General features: G+C 38.9%; 1 protein-coding gene across 2 annotated transcripts; it reads left to right on the plus strand.

Annotated features, from left to right (window-relative positions):
* The first annotated feature begins 910 nt into the window (after positions 1–910).
* On the plus strand, positions 911–22,014 carry Otud6b (OTU deubiquitinase 6B). Of its 2 annotated transcripts, XM_042270821.2 has the most exons (8): positions 961–1,280; positions 1,897–2,048; positions 4,850–4,930; positions 9,589–9,901; positions 11,906–11,967; positions 15,327–15,433; positions 16,106–16,156; positions 21,993–22,014. In XM_042270821.2, exons 1-8 carry the CDS (start codon positions 1,106–1,108, stop codon positions 21,997–21,999), a joined length of 948 nt encoding a protein of 315 aa, XP_042126755.2. In that variant the 5' UTR covers positions 961–1,105; the 3' UTR covers positions 22,000–22,014. The 2 variants fall into 2 exon arrangements, with proteins under 2 accessions (XP_006983338.3, XP_042126755.2); XM_006983276.4 differs by lacking the exon at positions 21,993–22,014 and having other exon boundaries at positions 911–1,280; positions 16,106–18,408.
* Positions 22,015–23,469: the final 1,455 nt, after the last annotated feature.

Raw genomic sequence — 23,469 nt, forward strand, 5'->3', positions numbered from 1 at the left:
CATTAAATTGAGGTCTTATCATTGAATGTAGCCTCTGCATTTTAAACCATTAATTCTTTTTTATATATCTCTCTGCCACTGGTATGTCCGTTTCAAGAGTAGGCATTTCTTTCTTTCTTTTTTTTTCTTTTTTGGTTTTTCAAGACATGGTTTCTCTGTGTAGTTTTGGTGCCTGTCCTGGATGTCACTCTGTAGACCAGGCTGCCCTTGAACTCACAGAGATCTGCCTAGCTCTGCCTCCTGAGTGCTGGGATTAAAGGCGTGAGCCACCACCACTTGGTGAGAGTATGCATTTTTTAAATTCCTTAGTTTCCCCCCTTTTACCACGTTGCAAACGAACAATAAACTTTTTTTTTTTTTTTTTTTTTTGTGACAAGGTTTCTCTGTGTAGCTTTGCGCCTTTCCTGGAACTCACTTGGTAGCCCAGGCTGGCCTCGAACTCACAGAGATCCACCTGCCTCTGCCTCCCGAGTGCTGGGATTAAAGGCGTGCACCACCACTGCCCGACTGAACAATAAATTTAATTCTCTACAGTATGATTAATGTAACGTAATGGCCCATATTGAAAACAATCCACGCTTTTATTATTTTAAAATTTTCTTTCTTTACTTTTGTTTTTCGAGACAGGGTTTCTCTGTGTAACAGCCCTGGCTGTCCTGGAACTCATTCTAGATGGGGTTGGCCTGGAACTAAAAAAATCCCCTTACCTCTGCCTCCTGGGATTAAAGGCGTGCTCCACCACCGCCCGGCTCAATCTACGCTTTATCTGAAAACAACAACCACCACCCGAAAAATCAGTGTCTTAGCGAAAGGGTACACAGCCTAAGCACTCGTTCCAAGCACAAATTGAAAGCAGCGCAAAAGAACGCCCGTGACGTCACCTCCGCGCGCCGCTCCCCGGGGCCAATCGCCGCGCGCGTAGCTTTGTGCTGCAGACGCTCCCGCGCCCGGTGTCTTCCCCGTCGCCGAGTCCCAGCCGCCCGCGCGCCGCCCGGAGCGGTGTGCGCGCGCAGGCGCCCTAGCCCAGGCCGGCTTCGCCCGGTGTCAGTGGTTAGTCCCGGATCCGGAGCCGCCTTGAGGCGGGGCTGGGCCTTGGCGGCGGCCAATGGCGCCCCGGGTGAGGGTTGAGGGGTGGGAGGTGCCGGGCCGCCTGCCGTGCGGGGCTCCTCCAGCGCGAGTGCCCGGCCACCCGGTAGTCATGGAGGAGGTCTTGGCTGAAGAGCTTGACGAGGAGGAGCAGCTGGTGAGACGGCATCGCAGGGAGAAGAAGGAGCTGCAAGGTGACGGGGCAGGGGCTGGGACTCTAAAGGTCGCCTGCACCCGGGGCTGGGAGCGTGGCGTGTGCCCTCGAGAACCCGGAGGGGCGGCCAGCCTGGATCCTAGATGTTCCTCCCCTCAGAAACTTTCGGTCTGTCTTCCCAGCGCTCCCCCACTCCCTCGGCCCTAGATTTGCAGTCCTCGGGGGTGTCCCCTTGTGCAGCCTGCAGCAGACCCCCAGCCGGTGCCCGGAGGCCAAGGTCTTGGACCTCCTCTGCCTCCCTCCCCATTCCTGCCCAGTTCCTGACACTTGACCTTAGTGGTGTGGTCTGAATTGCTTCACTTTTTCTTGACGGTCACAAGAGATATTTGAAAGGCGGAAACTTTATAATTTACAATTTAATGATTTTTTTTTAACTTCATTTTGCTCTGTCAAACCAAACAATTTCAGGGTTGTGTTTACGAGGTCTGTGTTGGATCTCAAGCCTCATCCGGGCCTTTCTCTGTAGCTGATTGTTGTGTCATGACTAATTGCTTCTATAATCACATTCCATTCTATAATTACACCTCTTCACCTCTTATTACTGCTTTTCGCTCTCTTCCTGGGGCTCTGACACGATGGTTTTGGTAACCTTTTAGCCAAAATTCAGGGAATGAAGAACGCTGTTCCCAAAAATGACAAAAAGAGGAGGAAACAACTCATCGAAGATGTAGCTAAGTTGGAGAGAGAAATGGAGCAAAAGCACAGGGAAGAACTGGAGCAGTTGAAACTGACTTTCAAGGAGAGTAAGGTATGGGGAATAAAGCTTGTTTCTGAGCCTTTGGAAACAGCTGAGTTTGTTGAACCACTTACTGTGTACATTCACAAAATTGACAGTGAGGTCGAGTCATGCAGTCATCCTACACATCACATTACATCATTATTATTTTTTGAGACAAAGTGTCAGTAGTTCAGGTTGCCACCCATCTGGATTTGTAGCAGAGGAGAACTGTGAACTTCAGATCCTACTCTCTTGACCTCACAAGTGCTGGGATTATAGGCATGCACCACCACACTCAGCTTTACATTTCCTCTGTTTTTTGTGACCAGGTTTATTTGTTTATTTTTTAAAGAGAGATCAGAAAAGAAGTACCTACTTACTTAACCCAATGATGAATATGTAAAGTATAAAATATGCTGGAGAAGTTTTCTCTTGAGTGAAAGTTGGAAGACTAGCATGCTTGTCAGGGATTAATGATGAATAACCTCTGCAAGTTAATCAAGCGAAGAATAAATTTTCTCCACATATGACATGGTGGCACAAATGCTCTTGTGCACAGTTTACAGGTTCCTATAAAAACCAAATGGGACAACAGATGTGAAATCATACTTAAGTCACAAAAAGTGCTTCTTGAAACAGTTGCAATGAGTGAAGTTTTACGGATGCTTCTTGTGTGTATGGGAGTGTGCTAACATGGATCTCTTTATCATTCTACCTAGCAGTGTATGCTAGCTACTTTGTGCACTGTATGGTATCTAGTATTTCAATTAATTGTCAGTAATCCTGTAAAACAATCTCTGTAAAATAAATGGAAATAGATAATCACACTTTTCCAGTAGGAAACTCACTTAGATTAAGATCAATCCCCGCAGTGGGTGGCACACATCTTCAGTCCCAGCACTTGGTAGGCAGAGGCAGTTAGAGCTGAGTTAAAAGCCTGGTCAGAGTGAGTTCCAGGATATCCAGGGCTACACAGAGAAACTCTTTTCAAAAACAAACAAAGAAAAACAAAACCAGGCCATCTTTATACCTTTATATAATATAGTAATTTGTTGCATGAGTTTTGAATATGAAGAGTCATATTCTATAAACTCAGTTACTGTTGATAGGAATTTCTTAGTTCTATGCAAGATCTCCTCGTAAGGTTTCATTCATTTTTGTTCTGTTGGCAAGGGAAGAGTTTCTGTGTGTCCATTTACACAGAGTATTAAATACAGTGTCAAAGTCTTTAATTCCATTACTCAGTCAGTCATCATGTTCCTGGCCTGCCTTACTGTTAAAACACTTTTATCTTCAGCCTGGCATGGTGATACATGCCTATAGTACCAGCACTCAGGAGGCAGAAGCAGGGAGGTTGTGAGATTGAGGCCAGCCTGGGCTTCATAGCAAGACCCCTATCTCAAAACCCAACAATAGCAACAGAAAAGGAAGTGACGAGAACTTTTATGGGGGCTGCCCATATAGCTTACCAGGTAAGGGTCTTGTGGTTAAGCTTGACCATCTGAGTTCTATGCCAGAATTCAACCTCCAGGGAAGAAAGAGAAAACTGACTCCGCATGATTTGTCTTCTGACCTCCCATACACATAAGTGTGAAAACAAGGTGTGGGTTTTTTTTTTTTTTTTTTTTTTTTTTGGTTTTTCGAGACAGGGTTTCTCTGTGTAGCTTTGTGCCTCTCCTGGAACTCACTTGGTAGCCCAGGCTGGCCTTGAACTCACAGAGATCCACCTGGCTCTGCCTCCCGAGTGCTGGGATTAAAGGCGTGCGCCACCACCGCCCAGGCGGTGTGGTGTTTTTTAAGTGTTCAGGCATGTCAGCATTGTGCTGTTCCTAATTGTCTCCCTCTGTTTTCTAGCAGCAGGGTGTTTGGTTTGCTCTCTTAGGCCTTCTATTTCAAGATTTCCAAAGAGAAAGAAAAGTTTGATTCTTAACCATTCACCACTTACCTGCTAAGATGCAAATTCTCCAGCCCGCCTTAACTGTCCTCCTTTTCATTAACTTAAACGTGTTTTCTTTTTGGCCTTGCCCCGATTCTGAATTCTGTTTTTTTGTTAATATCATGCAAATTTTGGCAGAATCAAAACAAAACAAACCAACAAACAAAGAATATATTAAATAAAGTTGTTAAATTATTTGAAGTCTATCAGATTTTGATAGTTTTATCACTTGGGACATAGTCTCTGGAGACTTTTGCATCTGTTTTCAGATGCTTTGAGTTTTATATATTTATCATACTAAAAACTAGCTTGAGTTACATACAGTAATGACATACTAGCTGTTTATCCAAGTAGAAGGGTAACTTTTTTCTTTAACACTGTTAACCTTTGAAGTTTAGGGTTGATTGTAAATTGTTAATGAAGCTGTCAGTTTGTAGCTAGGAGAAGATAGAAATTGCTCAGTTTTTGCCTCAGAAATTAGTGCTCATTAAATTTTGGCTAATTAACACGGAGAAGTGACTCAGTTGTTACCTTTAAGAACATGAAGGTAGTGATGAGCACAAATTATTTTGTATGTCAGCATTGATGGACAAGATAGATGCCCTGAAACAAAGTAAGGTATTTAGAGTAATGGAGTAGGTTCAAGAAGGACAGAAAGTATGTAAGAATGAGCCTTGTCTTTGGAGAGCTATGAAAAATCTTGGCAATTTTACAAATTCATCCATGAAAGTAGAGAAAGGTGACAAACCATACTATTTAATACTGTGTCTAGGGTTGCTGTTCAAACTGGAATTCAGGGAGTTTCAATGATAATTTAGTAGTCTAACACTTTCAATAAGTTATAAACATTTTTATTAATTTCTTTCTTTCTTTTTTTTAATGTTTTTTCCTTCAGATAGATTCTGTTGCTGTTAACATTTCAAACTTGGTACTTGAGAATCAACCACCTCGGATTTCAAAAGCACAAAAGAGACGGGTATGAAAGTCATATCACCAAGTATATAAGCTAGTACTCAATACTTTCTTAGGTATTATATAAGAAAAGATTAGAAAAAAATAGAGTTCCTTGTCTAGGGACCTGAACTAATGTCTAATAAGTGCTTGTCTTATGTCAGATAATATTCTAAGCTATTTATATTGAAATCTTATTTAGTCCTGACAGTAATCTTATGAAGTAAGATTTTATTTCCTTCTACAGAAGATGATAGGTATAAGACAATGAAAAATAAGAGGTCTAGTTTGCAATTCTTAGAGTAGAGGCAAAGGACTATTTTTTTTTTCCTTAGACAAATACATTATTGTAAACTTAATTTAGAAATTTCAAAGACTGGGGTCATGTGACTGCACAACCCTGTTTAAAAATTAGTGCTCAGGAGGCTGGAAAGATGGCTCAGACCACAGTTGGTTCCCGATTGTGGGGTTGCTCACAACCATCTATAACTCCAGCTCCAGGGAGATCTGATGCCTCTGGTCTCCATGGGAACCTGCACTTACATGCACATACCCCCACACACAAACAAACACACATAATTAAAAATAAACTTTAAAAATATTTTTAAAAAAGTAATGCTCAGGGATAAAGTAAAGATTTGAACTTAGAAATACAATAAAACATGCAGGGATCCAGAGTTCTGAGAGAATTATGTTGTTATTTATATAATGTTTAATTACACTAAGAGAAGGGAAACTTCATTATGTCAAGTGTTACTGATGTATTATAATTTGAAGGAAAGATAAATGTTTAGACAAAGACATTCTACACAGGAGAAATAACTTATAAAAACAAATGGGGAATGAGATACAGCATTAGATTTATTGGAAATAGTGTGTTCATGAAAATGGCATGAGGGGGTTAAGCCCATTTCACTTAGAAAAGGAAGTTTAATGTTCGTATTTTGGTACTGAATACTACTTGACTAATTCTTCATATTTTCTAAGATCTAAGTGCGTATTTTTTTAGTAAGTGTTTTAAGTAAGATCTAAGTGTTTTTTTAGTACATAATATAGTAGAGCATTGAAGGTTAGTGTTGGACAAAATGGGTGTTTTCCCTTTTATTAAATTGTGCTTTTGAGGGTCAGACAGGGCCCTAGGCTGCTCTCCAGCCCCAGACTAGGCTTGCATTTCACTCACTCTCATGACTTTGCATTCAGTTTCAATAGTAGGTAGGGGAAACTGATACCATGTCATAGGCCTATTATGGATATTAAATGATTAAACTGGCCAGGACCATTAATACAAGGCCTGGAGAACTCTAGTGTCAACAAATGATAACATTTACTATGTTAAGTATATCATAGTCCTCTTAAAAAATTAGGCCTAAGACACTATCTCTTTTTGTATGTTGCAAATAGTCAAATATCATATTTTTATGGAATTTTGCTCTTGACTAATATTACCATTGTGAATTTGAAAGAATCATTTAGAACTCATGCTATCTTTTTTTTTTTTTTTTTTTTTTTTTTTGGTTTTTCGAGACAGGGTTTCTCTGCGTAGCTTTGCGCCTTTCCTGGAGCTCACTTGGTAGCCCAGGCTGGCCTCGAATTCACAGAGATCCGCCTGGCTCTGCCTCCCGAGTGCTGGGATTAAAGGCGTGCGCCACCACCGCCCGGCTTGAACTCATGCTATCTTGAAGGGCTACTCTAGTTCAACTCCTTATTTATGATAGCCATTCTTTTTGTCATGGTTCTGCAATTGTCACTTTCTGTATATCAAAAACAAGGTGTTTTGTGTGCAAGTTCCATAACAATTTAAAAAATTTACTTGTATTTATTAATTGCTTCATTTAATACTAGCCAGTTTAAATCTAAAATCCAAGGCTGTAGCTCCTTTTATCAATGCCTGTTTATCCCTACCTAGACCTGTCTTCTTTAAAAATTTGTTACTTCTCTCCTGTTTGAACTTAATACATTTTCCAACTATACTCTGATCAATTTAGTACTATTTATAGTCTATTGCTTTATCACTTGGCAGAGAAAATAGTTCCCAGTTTATTACTTGTTAATCTAGTGTGCTTTTGGAGCAGGAAACACTAAATGTTCATAATGCTTAATAGAATGGAACCTGAATTCAGGATGGGCAAATTCGACTTTAGGTTATTTGGAACTGTTCTTTTTGCCAAAGCACCAAGGATTAAGAAGCCAGTTAACCACTGGCAGTCGTTTTTGCTAGAGAGACAATTCTGGAAGAAAAGCACGGCAATATTATGGTGATTTATCATGAGACTCTTGGAGTCTGTTAGTTTGGAGAAACGTGGGGGCATTTTAGTAAACTCAGGAATTTGTGCCTAGCAAGATGGCTCAATGGATAAAGTTGCATGCTGCCTAGCATGAGGACTTGACTTAATTCCTGGAACGTACGTGGTGGAAGTAGAGAACCAGCTGCTTCAGTTCCCTCCCCCCAAAAAGGTAGAAATAAAATAATTGATTTCCAGAAATAAGGAATTTGAGAGAGAGAATCAGATCTAAGTTTCTTTATTTTACAAAGGAGAAAGATGATATCTAGGTTATCTCAGTGAGAGTGAAAGTTTAATACAAACCTGGACTAGTGCCCAAATCAACATGACTCCAGTTTTGCTAGCAGTGTGTTTATGAGTTTATCCATACTCTTGTTTCCCATCGGTCTTTATTGCCATTCTGTCTCTAGCACTATCTTTGTAGAAAAGTACCTAATGTTGGAAACTCCCACAGAGACAAGAATCCAATGAATTTCCCACCTGATTGACTAGAAGCAAACTCATTTGCTTTTTACTTCTGAAGCAGATCATTAGGCAAGAAAAGATAATGGTAGAAATTAGCAGAGACTTACAGGCTTGGAAGATAGAGTGCAGTTCCATTCTGTCAGTGAAAAAGTGAATGACATTAACTCCGGCTGCCGTCTGCTCCAACCTTTATTCTGATTCAGGTGCCTGCATAGAAGGAGCTCTGTGTGTTGTCCCGTCCCTGCTGTGCTCTAACCAGCTGTATGGCAATCTTTCTGCGTGCTGTTTCCTCAGAAGAGGAAAATGAGGGGTTTGGATTAGATGTCCAAGGTGCTTATTCTTCCTCTCCCCACTGAACTGAAACTGGTTTTAGTCTTTTATAAAGTAATAGTGCCACCTTGTGTTTTAAGATTTATATCCAGATCCACAGTTGTAGTGAACAGTGAGGTAAATCATGCTGCTTTTCTCATGGTTCAAGCTGGAAGAAAAATCCTATACTGGTTTATGTTTTGTTAGTGAGCTATTACTGCTTAGCTTGATTCAGGTACTGAAACCCACAAACTAACATTTGAAGTTATCTCACATGGCACATGATGGCAGTCATTCAGTTTATTGAATTGTGCCTTCCTGTTCTGTCCCAAGGGGACCTATTAATAAAATTGCTTTACCATTTTTCCTTCTGTAATTTGCTAAATCAAGATTTTTCAGGGACTTGAAAGATAGCTTAGTGGTTAAGAGCACTGGCTGCTCTTCTTGAGGACCTGGGTTTGGTTCCCAGTCCTGGGACGGTGGCTTATAATCATCTGTAACCTGTCTTTAGCCAGCAACCTTATCTCTTGACACTTTTCTCTTATGCGCTAGTTCTGTGAATTGTTTTTAGCTATGAAACATGGATGTTCTCTGGCTTGTGGTTCTTACTACAACTATTGGGAATGTTCTTCTTTGCCCCCCAATTTCCCACTGCACTCACTAACAAATCTCTTGTTGACTCATTGAACCCTGCAACATGCCTGGATATGTAGTCATGGGAAAATCTCAAGAATTCGTATTTCTTTGTTTAAATAGAAAGCAAATTATACTATATAAAGAACAATGCCACCGGGCGGTGGTGGCGCACGCCTTTAATCCCAGCACTCAGGAGGCAGAGGCAGATCTACAGATCTCTGTGAGTTCGAGGCCAGCCTGGGCTACCAAGTTAGTTCCAGGAAAGGCGCAATGCTACACAGAGAAACCCTGTCTTGAAAAACCAAAAAAAAAAAAAAAAAAAAAAAAAAAAAAAAAAAGAACAATGCCATTTTTGCTATAAAGGATGTGCCACATTTTCTGTAGTTGTATTGGGTTTATTATGGTGCAGAGAAGAGGAATCTGGGAGGATATGTCCTCAGAGCTTTAGAGAGCACTAGGATTTAGAGGGATTTTAGTCTGTCTGTAATACCTGAATTAGATAAAAGCAAACTTTTTAAAAGTCAGTTGCTTTATTAACTATATGTAGAGGTGCTATATCCACTTTAAGAACACAGATGAAAGTAGTACCTGTTTGTGCCCTTCAGGTGGTTTTAACATGGTAAATCCACTGGCAGAATGATGCAACTGGGTTAGTCTGGGCTTAAATGTGATCCTGGGCTTTAATACTGAGGACAGCTGAATCTTTTTAATGTTTTTGAGATAGGGTCTTATTCTGTAGCCCTGGCTGTCCTGGAACTCGTTATATAGACCATGCTGGCCTCAAACTCACTGAGATCCAAGTGCCTCTGCCTCCCAAGCTCAGCAGACAACTGAATCTTAAGACAGTACTTTGAAATCAGCCAGTAAAGTTGTTGACATATTTTTAAATAGACCTTATGAAGACAGTTGTGGGAGAAGGAAAATGGCAAAAAATTTCAAAATGTGAATTAATTAATTATTATCAATTTACTTTCCTATATTTTTGTTCTAGGAAAAAAAGGCTGCATTGGAAAAGGAGCGGGAAGAAAGGATAGCTGAGGCTGAAATTGAGAACTTATCTGGAGCCAGACATGTCGAGAGTGAAAAACTTGCTCAGATATTGGCAGCCAGAGAATTGGAAATTAAACCTATTCCATCTGATGGTCATTGCATGTATGGTGCGCTTGAGGATCAGCTGAGAGAGCAGGACTGTGCTCTGACTGTGGCTGCCCTCCGGAAGCAGACTGCTGAGTACATGCAAAGTCATTCCGAAGACTTCCTGCCATTTTTAACAAACCCCAATACAGGAAATATGTATACTCCAGGTAGTTTAGTTTTCTTCACTACATTTTGTTAGTGGGTCTGGTTTTCAAATAAAGTGCTTCTTGGGTGTAGCATGTAAGACCTTTCTTTCTTATGAAGAATACAGATCACTAAAATGTAGGCAGAATTATTTTCTATACTTTGAATAGATGTAGATATATTTTACTTTATCTCTTAAGTACTTAACAATTTTGGAGTTAAAATATGTTATTGCTATATGTAAGTCATTGAGAAAATAAGACAGGGGCAGGGTTAGTCATTATTGAAAGATGTGTGTTAATTGATGTTTAACAAAGTTGGAGGTGAGTTTTGATCAGTCTTTGTAAGTATGTTTGTGTAGGGCTTCAAGACCATGAGCAAACAATGATTGTGAAAACTAACTTAATCATACTGAGGGAAGTATGATAAGCTATAGCTAGGAAGGTTACTAGTTAAGTAAAATTTGATTTCACAACCCTTCATGAACAATAATCTCTCCTCTTTATTAAAATAAATTGATAAGGAGCAGTTTTTATGATAAATAAACAAAATTCACAACTTGCAAAAACATGCACAATTTGCAAACAAGTCAGAGACCAAGTCCAAATCTAGAAGGGCTTCAGGAATGTTAAGAATAAGGAAATGGTTTTTTTTTTTTTTTTTTTGGTATTTCAAGACAGGGTTTCTCTGTGTACCTTTGCGCCTTTCCTGGAACTCACTCTGTAGCCCAGGTGGGCCTTGATTTGAACTCAAGAATAAGGAAATGTAAGGACGACCATAGGTATGGCAGTTTCCACTGGGGGAGCAGCTAGAGAAGGGATGGTTCAGGCTGACTTTCCTTTAATGGAACCTGCCCTTCATGGAAGAAGGTAGAACATAGCACAGAATGGACAGAGTGAGCTCAAGCAGTTGAGTTGGTCATTTGTGGTGAGTGATGCATGTGTTAGGTATCTGTGGATAGATCTCAAGTGTGACTTCATGTATCAGAGTTCTTAAATTTATCTACACAACTCTGCTAGTAGTAGATTATTCAATTCATGTATCAAAGAAAAAGACAAAAGTGTTAGTTCATTCAATAAATTTTTATTGAAGGCCATGGTATTCTAGTAGGTACTGTTTTGAAAATATAGACTTAATAGCAAAAGAGATTAACACATGGGGCATATTTTTCTTTTAGTTCTCATAGCTTTTCTTCCCTTCCTTGGACCGGAAGGATGTTTGGCCCCATTCTATATGTATAGATGTTTTGCCTACATGTATGTCTATGCACCGTGTGTGAGCCTTATGTCCTTGGAGACCAGAAGAGGATATCAGATCATTTGTAACTGTTGTTACAGACAGATGTGAGCTCTCATGGGTGCTAGGAATATAACCCCAGGTTCTCTGAAAGACCAGCAAAATGCTGTTAACTACTAAGCCATCTCTCCATCTCATGTTTAGCTCATTTTAATATGCTGCACTTAAAGGTGTATGTGTACAATAATATGCCTATTGTAAACTCAGAGATTAGGTCTTTTACTTTTTTCAGAGATTCAGAAAAATCTCCCTTTACTAAAAGTGATACTGATACAAATCATGTAAAGATACATAAAATGACAAGCTGAGAAACTATTTGCTGCTACCCATGGGGAGATCTTTGTCCTTTCACTTTCTGTAGGCTCCTAACAGTAAGCCTAATTATAGAAATGCCACATATTTTAACCATGTATAGCATTTCACATGCAATTGTGGCTGTAGAACATTTGTCAGAATAGTGAATTTGTTGACACTCTTAGGAGTTTGCATTAGATGATGAGAAAAGTCAGTTAATTACCTTATCTCTGGGTCCCAGGTTGAAGGCGAGGAGTAGAAATGCTTTGCTCTTGCATAGAAAGATGGTGGAAAGTTGGGGTGGGTGTATTTAATGTGCTTTTGGGAATTAGATTACATTTTTAAAAGGACATGATACAGAAGGAAGATGTTCTGGATTTGGATGTTTTCATCAGGGATTGTGTGATGATATAAAAATTGTGATGTATTCTCTACAGAGGAATTCAGAAAATACTGTGATGACATTGTAAACACTGCGGCATGGGGAGGTCAGCTTGAGGTAAGCCTGTAAGTTCATAGTGTGTGGCTGTTAAATTAATTATGGATTCCACTTGTAGGTTGCACACAGTTTTTTCAGCGAAACCCAGTTTCTCTTTGAAGATGCCTTCCTTTCTACATTTGCCATTTCTCTACTGACAGAAATAGAGAGTTGCATATTCTTTCCCTGGGGTTAGACCATGTACCTTTGAGTAAGTAAATCATGACTTATAGAAGCTGATGTTGCATCTGAATGTTTTTATTTGTGATGCTTCTATGGCCAATCTGTTTGATTTTTCTGTATCTAAAAAAATAATGAAGACAATAAAATGAAGACTTACTTGATGTGATAGTGCACATCTGTAGTGCAGTCTTGGATGCTAGCATGGGTTATGTAGGGAGAGACTTTGTTTTTTAAAGATTGATTTATTATGTATACAGTGTTCTGCCTGCATGTATTCCTGCAGGCCAGAAGAGAGCACCAGATCTCATTACAGATGGTTGTGAGCCACCATGTGGTTGCTGGGAATTGAACTCAGGACCTCTGGAAGAGCAACCAGTACTCTTAACCTCTGAGCCATCTCTCCAGCCCAGGGAGACACCTTTAGAAAAAAAGAAAGAAAGAAAAATTAGAGGTTTTATTCCATGAAAGTGAATTTCAGTCTAGTAGATCAGTGTTGGAAAAAGAACTTCTTCTTTACAACATATTTATCAGAAATAGAAATGAACCAGAATCAGACATTAAATGCCTGTAATTCTATCACTAGGGAGGCTGAGGCCAGAGGATGAAGCATTAAGACCAGCCTAGGGTATGCAAAATGAAAATTTTATTTTGTATAAAACTTACCAAAACACATTTGTTACAGTTATCTTTTGAATTCCTGCTTATTAGTGTATTGAGGGCAATACATTGCTGCATTGACATTGTTGTATAAGAAAACAATATATTCAGACACATAGAAACTTAACATGACTTCTTTGAGCTCTAATTTTTAAAATTTACTGTTAATCATGCTTAACTACAACAAAGCAGTCTGAGATGGTAGAGAAAGGATGAGGCGGCAAATCCTAGGCTCATGTTCAAACTTTTCCTTTGTGCCTTGGACGAGTCTTCAACTACTTGACCTCTAGTTTTAAAATGACTTAGTCGAATGCTGTGACATTAGCTTAAGGTAGGGAGGACATGATGCATGAGAGTTTGTGAACTCAGATGACAGATGAGTGACTCTAGCAGTGTTAGCACTATAAAGGTGGCTGATTGTCCTCAGTAGTCTGCCTCTGAAGACCTCTTAAACTTTGAAGATGAAGATTCCTTTGCAATCACTTTTTAATACGGTGCTGTAGTTGGACCTCTCCACCAGAGGGAACTGTCCCCATTAGTTTTGTCTCCTGACTCAGACACTGCAGATGTTCCACCAGCTTTGTGATGGCAGGAATAAAGAGGCTTGAACTACTTCAAACGGTTCACAGAGTAATACGATATTGGAGACCTGATTCTCTTAGATTGAGATCATTTAATTGAGACAATTTTTAAAAACATCTTTGGAAGGATATTTGCTCATTCATTGCTTGTGAATTAATTCCTTTGAAGTACAAATTGTTGTTTTGACAGTGGGATAAATGTGTATATTATCAATCAAAACCAAAGCCCAAAGCAAACCTTATTGTGTGTGTGTGTGTGTGTGTGTGTGTGTGTGTGTGTGTGTGTGTGTGTTCACACGAGTGCCAGAGCAGACTTAACTGCAGTCAGGAAAACTTTCAGGAGTTGATGTTCTCTTTTCACCGTGTGCAACCAGCTCAAGTTGTCAGGTTGGTGTCAAGGGCCTTCAGCTGCGTTGCCATCTCACTGGCCCTATTGTATGGCTTTTTGAAAACATTGCTTTGCACACTATTCTGTGCTAGTTTTAAAAAATTAAAAATAATGTTTTAAAGGAATAGTTTGCAAAAGAATATAGGATTTTATCTCATTTTGTCCATGTAGCAGAGAATCCTTTTCATATTCTTGAATTAATTTTTTTTTTTTTTTTGGTTTTTTGAGACAGGGTTTCTCTGTGTAGCTTTGTGCCTTTCCTGGAGCTCACTTGGTAGCCCAGGCTGGCCTCGAACTCACAGAGATCCGCCTGGCTCTGCCTCCCGAGTGCTGGGATTAAAGGCGTGCGCCACCAACGCCCGGCTTTGAATTAATTTTTAACATTCATTCAAAACCTCATAAAGGTTCCATGTATTTTTTGTAACTTTTGTAATTGGGCTGATGCATGCATTAGCAATCCATGTTGAAAGGCTGGTAGTGATGGATTTGATTATGAACTCAGGTTCTAGAGTCAGCTTCCTCAGTTAACAGGGTCATTTAACTTTCTCTTTGACCCAGGGAATTCTTTTAGCATATTTCTACTTCAGATTCTAGGTGTCAAAAATAACAGTAAAGTGGGTGTGGCTGCTCACACCTGTAACACTAGTACTTAGAATGCAGAGGCAGGAGGACCTCTGCAAGTTGAAGCCAGCCTGGTTTGCATAGCAAGTTCCCATCCAGCTGGGCTACATGGTGAGAACTCTTGTCTAAGCAACATCAACAAACAGGCAAGCTGTCTCCAACAAAACCCAAACCAAAACCAACTCACCAGAATCTGCTCCATGAAGTTATTATGAAGACTGGATGAATTAATTCACATACAGTATATACATGATTATAGTGCTTAGTTATAGTATGTCATTTGCCATTAGCATTATTTTTTTAGTGGCTATTATTTGTTAGGCTTTAAGCTCTAAGGTTATATTGCATGTTACAAAATTAAGGTAGTACAGCATGCTGACCAGATGGAGATTCCATCATAGGCCAGAGTAATTCACATACATACCTCATTCTTGCTGAAAGTTTCAGAGCAGCAGTTCTTGATGCTGACTGCAGCAGCGTCATCCTAGAAACTTTTAAAAGTGAACCTCATGTTTTGCCAGATCCTATTCCCTTTCCCTTGGCTGGTAATGATTAGATCTGATGCTTAGCCACTAGTACTTAAAGATTGTATCATTATGAGAAATGGAATGTTTTCAAGCCAGAGACTGGTATAATAATCACAGTCTGTCCTTCACCCACTTCACCACATTTGACATTGGTATTTTTACAAAACTGTTGTGTGTCCAAGGCTTGAGAAACTTCTGCCTTTGATGCAGCCTTTTACTTACTTATGTATTTATTTATTTTTAATTTTTTTCACCAATTCAGCAAATACTAAGTGTCCTCTTACCTGAGCTCCTGGTACTATTAGGAACAGAGCAGCACATCTTTGCTCTGACTGGTTGCCATGTTCTATGTATGTACTTCAGTAGTTGTGATTTGAGTAAGATTTGTAATTTTGTTTCTCTATCTATTTTTTTTCCCTATAGCTAAGAGCTCTGTCTCACATTTTACAAACACCAATCGAGATACTCCAAGCAGACGCTCCTCCTATTGTAGTCGGTGAAGAGTATCCAAGGAATCCTTTAGTACTAGTGTAAGTATCTAAGGTTTACTCTTTTATTTTTCATAATTATGACAAAAAGATGTGAAAAAATTTTAGATTATGTATACTAATGAAAATGCTATACTTAGCTAAATTAACTCTGCTTATGTTAAAGACAGAACTAGAAAGCATCAGAATGTGCGGTTTACATAATTGCTTAGACTGTTGATCTATTTTTCTCTCTATGGGCTAAGAATAAAGTCCTTTCAAAAGGCTGTAAAATTTCAGCACTGGTTTTGTGTGTTGCCCAGATTGACATTAACTAAGTTTTAATTAGCACAAAAGGTGGGATCATTCAAACAGCCCTTCATGTTGTGAATGTATTTGCATGAGTGAGAATTGGCCCCTCACAGTCAATATGGAGGGTTTATTTCTCCAGTTTCTTACTAGCTGCTCTTACCATTAATAGTTTGAACTTAGTGAAACTTTGAGCTCATTGAGCCATCAGCATCTCAGCCTTTGCCCCACTAGTGATTGGAACTGCTTGCTGACTGCCAACAATGTGACATGATGTTGAGCTCAATGAATGTGCTCATATAGTCAATGATACCTCTGGATTGGGACATTCAGGGTGCAATTCTGTATGTCAGTATGATATATTCATTTACATATAGTAAATACCTCTTCAGAATGACTTAGTTCTTTTCTCTTTTTTCATTTCAGATACATGAGGCATGCATATGGCTTAGGAGAACATTATAATTCTGTCACACGGTTGGTGAACTCAGCTACTGAAAATTGCAGCTAGTTTACAAAATGTTACACTATGTTTTATAGAGTGTGCCAATCTGCATATTCCTATCAAGTGCTAGATTGTTGTAAATGCTACTGAAAAACACAGCTACCTTAAGTCAGTTTTATGAATAAGCTTGCTAGCAGGCTTTTTAGAAATATGTTGGATTAACTTAAACCAGTGCCCTCTTAATGGCATTCCTAGAACTTAAAGTCTGTTGTGGAAAACATCATTCATAGACCAAGGTGTTCCACTTCTCACTAATGAGTTTTAGTTATCTTGGACATTCTGATTTTGAATAAATTTTGTTTTAAATTTTGGCCCCACAACTCGATATTCCCAAAGTAAGTATTTTGATAGAATTTTTCTTAAAGTACAGAGACTCTGTCTCTGTCATCATAGGAGCATATTGTAGTGTCAGTAAGTTTATTAATGCTTATGAAATGAGCGTGATCATAGTAACTTTGGTGTTACTAGGATCAGCAAGGTGAATGAAACTTGTTATGTACCATATCTCAGCAGCTAAGGAGAAACTACTTTTAGGAATTTTTAATACTTACATGAGAAGTGAGTATTAAGTTCAGTGAAGTTCAAAGGAATGAAACAAAAATCTGTGGTAAACAGGTGTTCATTGTGTCTGTATTCAACCTTTTTAACAAATTGGAGACTTTCCTTTTCTGTGTGTAGCTTTAAAAAGACTGACTTCTATGTTGCTGTTTTTTCAGCTTGAGGCTGAAGTTACTTTGTGTCCTTATTCTCCTCACAACTGAGAATTTTTACATTTTCCTGTGTTTTCCCCAACACTTCTCAGTGGCCTTGCTTCCCTTAGAGCCTTTTTCCACTGAGAAACACCCAGTGGCCTTTCATTGCTGTGCAAAGTGATGCTTTTGTAATGCAGAAGGGGCCATGGTCACATTCTCCTTAAATCTGCCCCCTTTCCAGTTTGTTCTGACAAGGTCTCTGCTTATGCTCACTTTCTGGGATTTAAAGAAGCCCTGGCTAGAGATGATTTTGTTACATATTGTATCACTTTTTCTTCCACTCAAATGTCTAATTATTTTATTATATGTATAGGTAAAGTCGAAGGCCACTGTTCAGGAGCCAAGAGCTGAACATTAGTACAGAACAGTTTCCTGAGGAATGATTTTTGTAACTAGGATTTCAAATCACTTCTGACAGTGCTCTTTGTGAGAGAGTTGTACCCACTTACGCACATGTCTGCTGTTTTTATACAGCACAGGACCATGGGGTGGGGACACAGCTCTAGGAGAGCACTTGCTTATCATGCCCAGGTTCCAGGTTCAGGTTCTAGCACCAACAAAACAAAACAAATTTATGAAAATGAAACTTTTTTGGTTTAATTGTTTTCTTTTCAAGTTAGAAATATAATAAGATTGAGCATCACGTTTATAATATTTGGGCTTTTGATCCATGTATACTGTCTGTGAGTAAATAATGGGCTTATGATGTTAAAAGCAGGTAGCACTGTGGCAAGCTGGCAGACTGGTCAGCAGAGCAAGTCAGGCCTTTTGAGATCATTCCAGCAGACTAAAACATGCTCTGCCTCCTACACAGTGTGTTGTGAAGGGTGCCTGCTTTGTAACTTCTGATTTTTTTTCTGTGAAATTTGCAAAAGAATGAAGTTGTAAATTGAATGCTTTGAGTTTAGTTTGAAGTAATATTATCTTCATGTTAAAATATCAGCATTGAGGATTAACAAAACAAAATGTTATGAAACTTTGTTACTGAAAATTTCATTTTTAACAAAGATAGTCTAAAATAACTCATCAATGTTTTGTTGTTTTGACATGAATTTAAATGTACTTAATTATGTATTTCTGTATTTTGTGTATATGTTTTATTTTAAAATGGCCAGTATATTTATGAATAAAGTGTATGGCCAACTTCTACCATTTTAGCTTTAAATGAAAAAAAAAAAAAAGTCTTTTAAGAATGGCAGTTGTTAATTTAAAGACAACATATGCGAATTAAATTTGCTGCTGCTGCTGCTGCTGGTGGTCTAATGGGAATCCCACGAGTGTTCTTTAGTCCTGATTGGAAATGTATATGGCAGAATCTGGAATTTGTCTTCAGCCAAGAATTTTATTCACTTACAAATGTTTACAGCCTGTAAAAAAGTAAAACAAAGAATGTGTAACTATTATGAGTAAAGTGGCTTTGCTCATGTTATCTGGTGTTTGCTGAAAGAATAAACATAAAGGAGTGGAATCAACATGTATATGTTCAAATTGTCGATTTTTTTTAACGGTTTCAGAATTTAGAATAGAACTCATTTTGCTTTAGAGTTTTATCTAGCTCTTATTTTTCTTTAAATATTGAGGATAATACAATCACAGATTCTTGTATTTAAAGGACTTTATAAATATATTGGCATATCACTATGCCCAAAGTAAAGAGAGAAGATAAAGTAATAGCTAGTTAAGCTGGTATTAGAAGTGAGGCTTAGGACACATTGGTCAGTGGAGGTTTACTTTGGATCAGTAACTCCTAAAAACATTGTAAGATTCATGAGTGTTTTTTTTTTTTTTTTTTTTTTTTGGTTTTTCGAGACAGGGTTTCTCTGTGTAGCTTTGCGCCTTTCCTGGAACTCACTTGGTAGCCCAGGCTGGCCTCGAACTCACAGAGATCCGCCTGGCTCTGCCTCCCTAGTGCTGGGATTAAAGGCGTGCGCCACCACTGCCCGGCTCATGAGTGTTTTTTTAAAAAAGATTCTCATTCGTAAATTACTAATAAGAAAATTAATAAGAATGGGAATCAACAGGAGGCACATCTGTGCCAGTTGGTGCCTGTGCGAATTGGTACCTGCACATAGTTGTTAGTACATTTTCTTGATCAAATTGGCAAGAACCAGTAAAGGAGCAAATCAGCTGATTGTTGAGAATGTAACTTATAGTTTCATAACTTTAGTTTTTAACATTAGTTGAGCAAATGTGTTTTTTTCTAAATTTGTATGATACATTTATTCTGTCCTGATTTAAATCTTATTTAAAAATCTTTTTTCTCCATCTTTAAACTCTGGTGGCATCAGTTCTTGTCCTTGAATCTGCTCTTATTTTCTTCTGACTGAACCCTGACTCTCCTCACTCAACACCCCCTGACTCTTCTCACTCAACACCCCCTGACTCTGCACACTCAACACCCCCTGACTCTTCTCACTCAGCACCCACCCTGACTCTCCTCACTCAGCACCCACCCTGACTCTCCTCACTCAGCACCCACCCTGACTCTCCTCACTCAGCACCCACCCTGACTCTCCTCACTCAGCACCCACCCTGACTCTCCTCACTCAGCACCCACCCTGACTCTCCTCACTCAGCACCCACCCTGACTCTCCACACTCAACACCCCCTGACTCTCCTCACTCAGCACCCCCTGACTCTCCTCATTCAACACCCACCCTGACTCTCCTTACTCAACACCGACTCTTGCCTTACCTCACTGAATTCTTTACCTGCTTCATCTGCTTTCCTCAGTTAAATAGACCCTCCTTTGGCACATGTCCCAGACCCTCACACCCAGGCTAGGTTGGCTAATGTTTGATTCTTTGTAGTGCCTACACATTGAGAACTAGTTACTCGATTTTGTTTATTTTTCTCTAAGCTTAGAAATAACTTTTTGTTAAATAGAGTTAAAAGATTTAGTTTAATAGGTGCTTATTAAATAAATGCTTGCCAAGTGTCTTTGGATATCATTTGAGAGAAGAGAATCTAGGAAGTTGGCGTTAAACTAATTGGCAGCTGTGCATAGAGATAATATAAAATGTGTTCATTCACAAAAAGAGTGCTTTCTACTTACTTAACCTTTCCTTAGGTCTTTTGGTCATTTGAAAAGGAGAGCATTTTCTTTTTGCCTTTTTCAGGTATCCCTAACCTGAAAATCCTAAATCTGAATTGTTCCAAAATTTAAAACTGAGCATTGATACCATAAGTAGAAAAAGCTATACCATTAAACTTTAGGTTTCATGTACAAAAACTTAAAAAAAAAATTATACAAAATTGCTTGGACTATGGAAAGTCTGCATGATAGATATGAAGTGTGTAAGTTCATACTTACACACATGACTGCTTCTCAAGCAGACTATGTGAAGGCAAACAGTCCATAATTCAGAAGAACATGATATCCAAAATTTCAAATAAAGAAACCTCAACTTGTAGCATGTAACCATTACATTGTTAATGAAGACAATGCCTGATTTTGATGAATCTGCAAAATATAAGGAGTGTATAGATGAAATATATTGAATTATTAAAAGCTTTATTGGTAGACTGCTCATAGAAGAGGTTAATAGGAGCCAGTGTGATGACTGGCTCTGTGGTGAAAGTGCTTGCCACCAAGTCTGAAGACATGAGTTTGATCCCTGTATCTCACATGGTAGAAGGAAAGAACTGATTTCCAAAGCTATGCTCTGGCTTCACACGTACCGCATGGAGTTAATCATTCTTTTATTTCAGCATAGTTAGGATGACTAGTATGACTTTTTGAAATAAATCATTCCCTTTCTAGGCTGATGAAGTATTAATTTGCTAAATTAGCGTCATTTACAAATCGGTCTCTTGTGATTTCTGTATCACCCTCGTTTATAATTTCAGCCAACACAGTACTGCCATGGGGGTGAATAGGAACTCCACAGTATGAGTTTGTAAGAAATATAATGACCATGTTAAGAAATAAGTAAGTTGTGTTTGAATCTTGTGTTCTTCACTCCTTCCTTACCCTTTGATTGTTGCAAACTAGGAAGAATTTATACACTTGGTAGTGACCTGTTAGTGTTTGGGCTGGCCAGTTCTTTGTTATGGAGTTCCTTTGTGCATTTAGGATGTTTATGAGCATGCCTGACCTCTAGTCATCCACTACTATTTGCACCTTCTCTTGAGTTGTAAGAGCCAAAAAGTTCTCACTGGGGAAAAAATCTCTGCCTGCTCAGAGCCACTTAACTTTGTCTTAAATGCTGTCATTGATATTGTGGTACAACCTAAGGACATCTAGAACAAAAGTTAAGCACTTAGACAGTTCCTTGCTCTTCATGACTTTGGCAACTGCATAATGCCTGAATTTTCATGAGGGAGTTTGAACAGCACAGTGGACCTTATTTAACTTTTCCTTTTATCTGTTTACCCACTAAAATGTGTTTGACTTTTGAGAACACTGATAGCGAGTAGCATTCAGAATGAATTAAACTATACTGTTGTGATAAATGAAACATCTTAGGGTATTCTCCCAACAAAGGGAAATTTCTAGACTTCCATAGAGTTTACAAGTTGATAGAGGTCTCTCCTTCATGTTTTTATACTGTAGGATGAAGTTAATTGGGGTTATCTCACAAGCTTTGATAGAAGAGAGTATTCAGATACCTAAGCAGATAAACTATGTTGTTTGGAGTTAGTTACATGGTCTCAGGCAAATACAAAGGGTCCAAAAGAATGGCCTTAAGATATGTACTGAAGGCTGGGAACTGGGATATTTAGTGACCATAATTAAGCTTTGTCCCATGCATTGGAAATAGTTGGGATCAAACATTGAGTCTTACTTTCAAACTGTTTACCTTTCTTGCTTGTAAATCAAGAATAGTATGTCCCTGGTAGAACTGTAGTACTTACCTGTTCTCATGGCTGCAACAAAGTATTTAAGCAACAGAAGGAAAGATTTTTTTTTTTTTCTTTTGCTCAAGGTTTGAGGGTTTACTCCATCATGTCAGGCAAGGCATGGTGACAGGAACATGGGGCAGTGGGTCACATTGCCCCACAGTAAGGAAGAGGATGAGTGCTTTTGATGAACTTGGTTTCTTTTGATTCAAAGGCTCTAACCTGAAGGATGCTGCCACCCCTACTTATGGGAGCTTTCCCACCTCAGTTACTTCAGTCTGGAAGTTTTCTTGGGAGCATGCTCAGAGGTTTGTGTCCTAGATAATTCTAGATTCTATCAAGCTGACAATATCACAAGAACTATAGAGAAAAGTTAGGTGTTGTTAGAGAGATGGCTCAGTTCTTTAAGAACTCACTCTTCTTTGAGAGGGCCGAGTTTCATTCTCTGCTCATAACTGCCTGTAACTCTAGCTTAAGGGGCCTTGTGTCTTCTGCTGGCTTCAAAGGGCAATTGTACTTAAGTATACATATTTTTACACAGATATGCATGCATATGCATAATTTTAAAATAAAAAGTGATTATAGAGTCTAAAGGCTTCTTGGAAAACTATCATTCCTTAAAGAAAAAGATTAAGGTAATATACCTAACATTTGAGCATATTCTGTGTAATTTGTATTTATGAGAAAAGTTATTGTTTGTTTCTTGATCATTGGGAAGGGACGCACAACCGTAATAAGACATAATCTTTGGAAAACTAAACTCAAGATAGATAGTTTATAGATTGGAACTTTGAGAGGCCAGGGAGATGAAGGCCAGTGGTGGGCAGGATGAGACCACAAGAGTGATAATTAGGTAAAAATCACAGCAGTTCTGTTTTTTTTTTTTAATCAGATATCTCAAATTTTCATGTACTTTGTTTAGTAGTCTTGATTGATTTAGAGAGGTTTACAGGTTTGATTATGATAATCTTAAATGAGTTCTTAATTCTGGCTATTCTGAATTAGTTCATGTGAATTGGGAAGACACCTTTGCTAAGTTCATAATGAATATTCAAGGGCTTCTTAGAAATACATGCTATATGCTGACATAAATTGCCAAAGCTTGTTTTCTTTCTTTTTTTTTTTTTTTGTTTTTGTTTTTGTTTTTCGAGACAGGGTTTCTCTGTGTAGCTTTGCGCCTTTCCTGGAACTCACTTGGTAGCCCAGGCTGGCCTCGAACTCACAAAGATCAGCCTGCCTCTGCCTCCCGAGTGCTGGGATTAAAGGCGTGTGCCACCACCGCCCGGCTAAATAAGTATTTCTTTCTTTCTTTCTTTCTTTCTTTCTTTCTTTCTTTCTTTCTTTCTTTCTTTCTTTCTTTCTTTCTTTCTTTCTTTCCTCCCTCCCTCCCTCCCTCCCTCCCTCCCTCCCTCCCTCCCTCCCTCCCTCCCTCCTTCCTTCCTTTCTTTCTTTTTTTAGCTGAGGACCTAACCCAGGGCCTTGCGCTTGCTAGGCAAGTGCTCTACCACTGAGCTAAATCCCCAACCCTCAAAGCTTGTTTTAATCATTGTTGATTATGACACAATTACACAAACTGGTTTGACTGTGTGGCTTTGAGTTTCTGCTTTGTTCACCTGTCTGAGTGTAGTACCCACCACATGCACAGCTTCTTCTAAAGACGGTACCAGGTATCCTGGTCTCCAGTGGAAATC

The sequence above is a fragment of the Peromyscus maniculatus genome, chromosome 2, assembly GCF_049852395.1.
Source record: "Peromyscus maniculatus bairdii isolate BWxNUB_F1_BW_parent chromosome 2, HU_Pman_BW_mat_3.1, whole genome shotgun sequence".
Taxonomy (NCBI): Eukaryota; Metazoa; Chordata; class Mammalia; order Rodentia; family Cricetidae; genus Peromyscus; species Peromyscus maniculatus.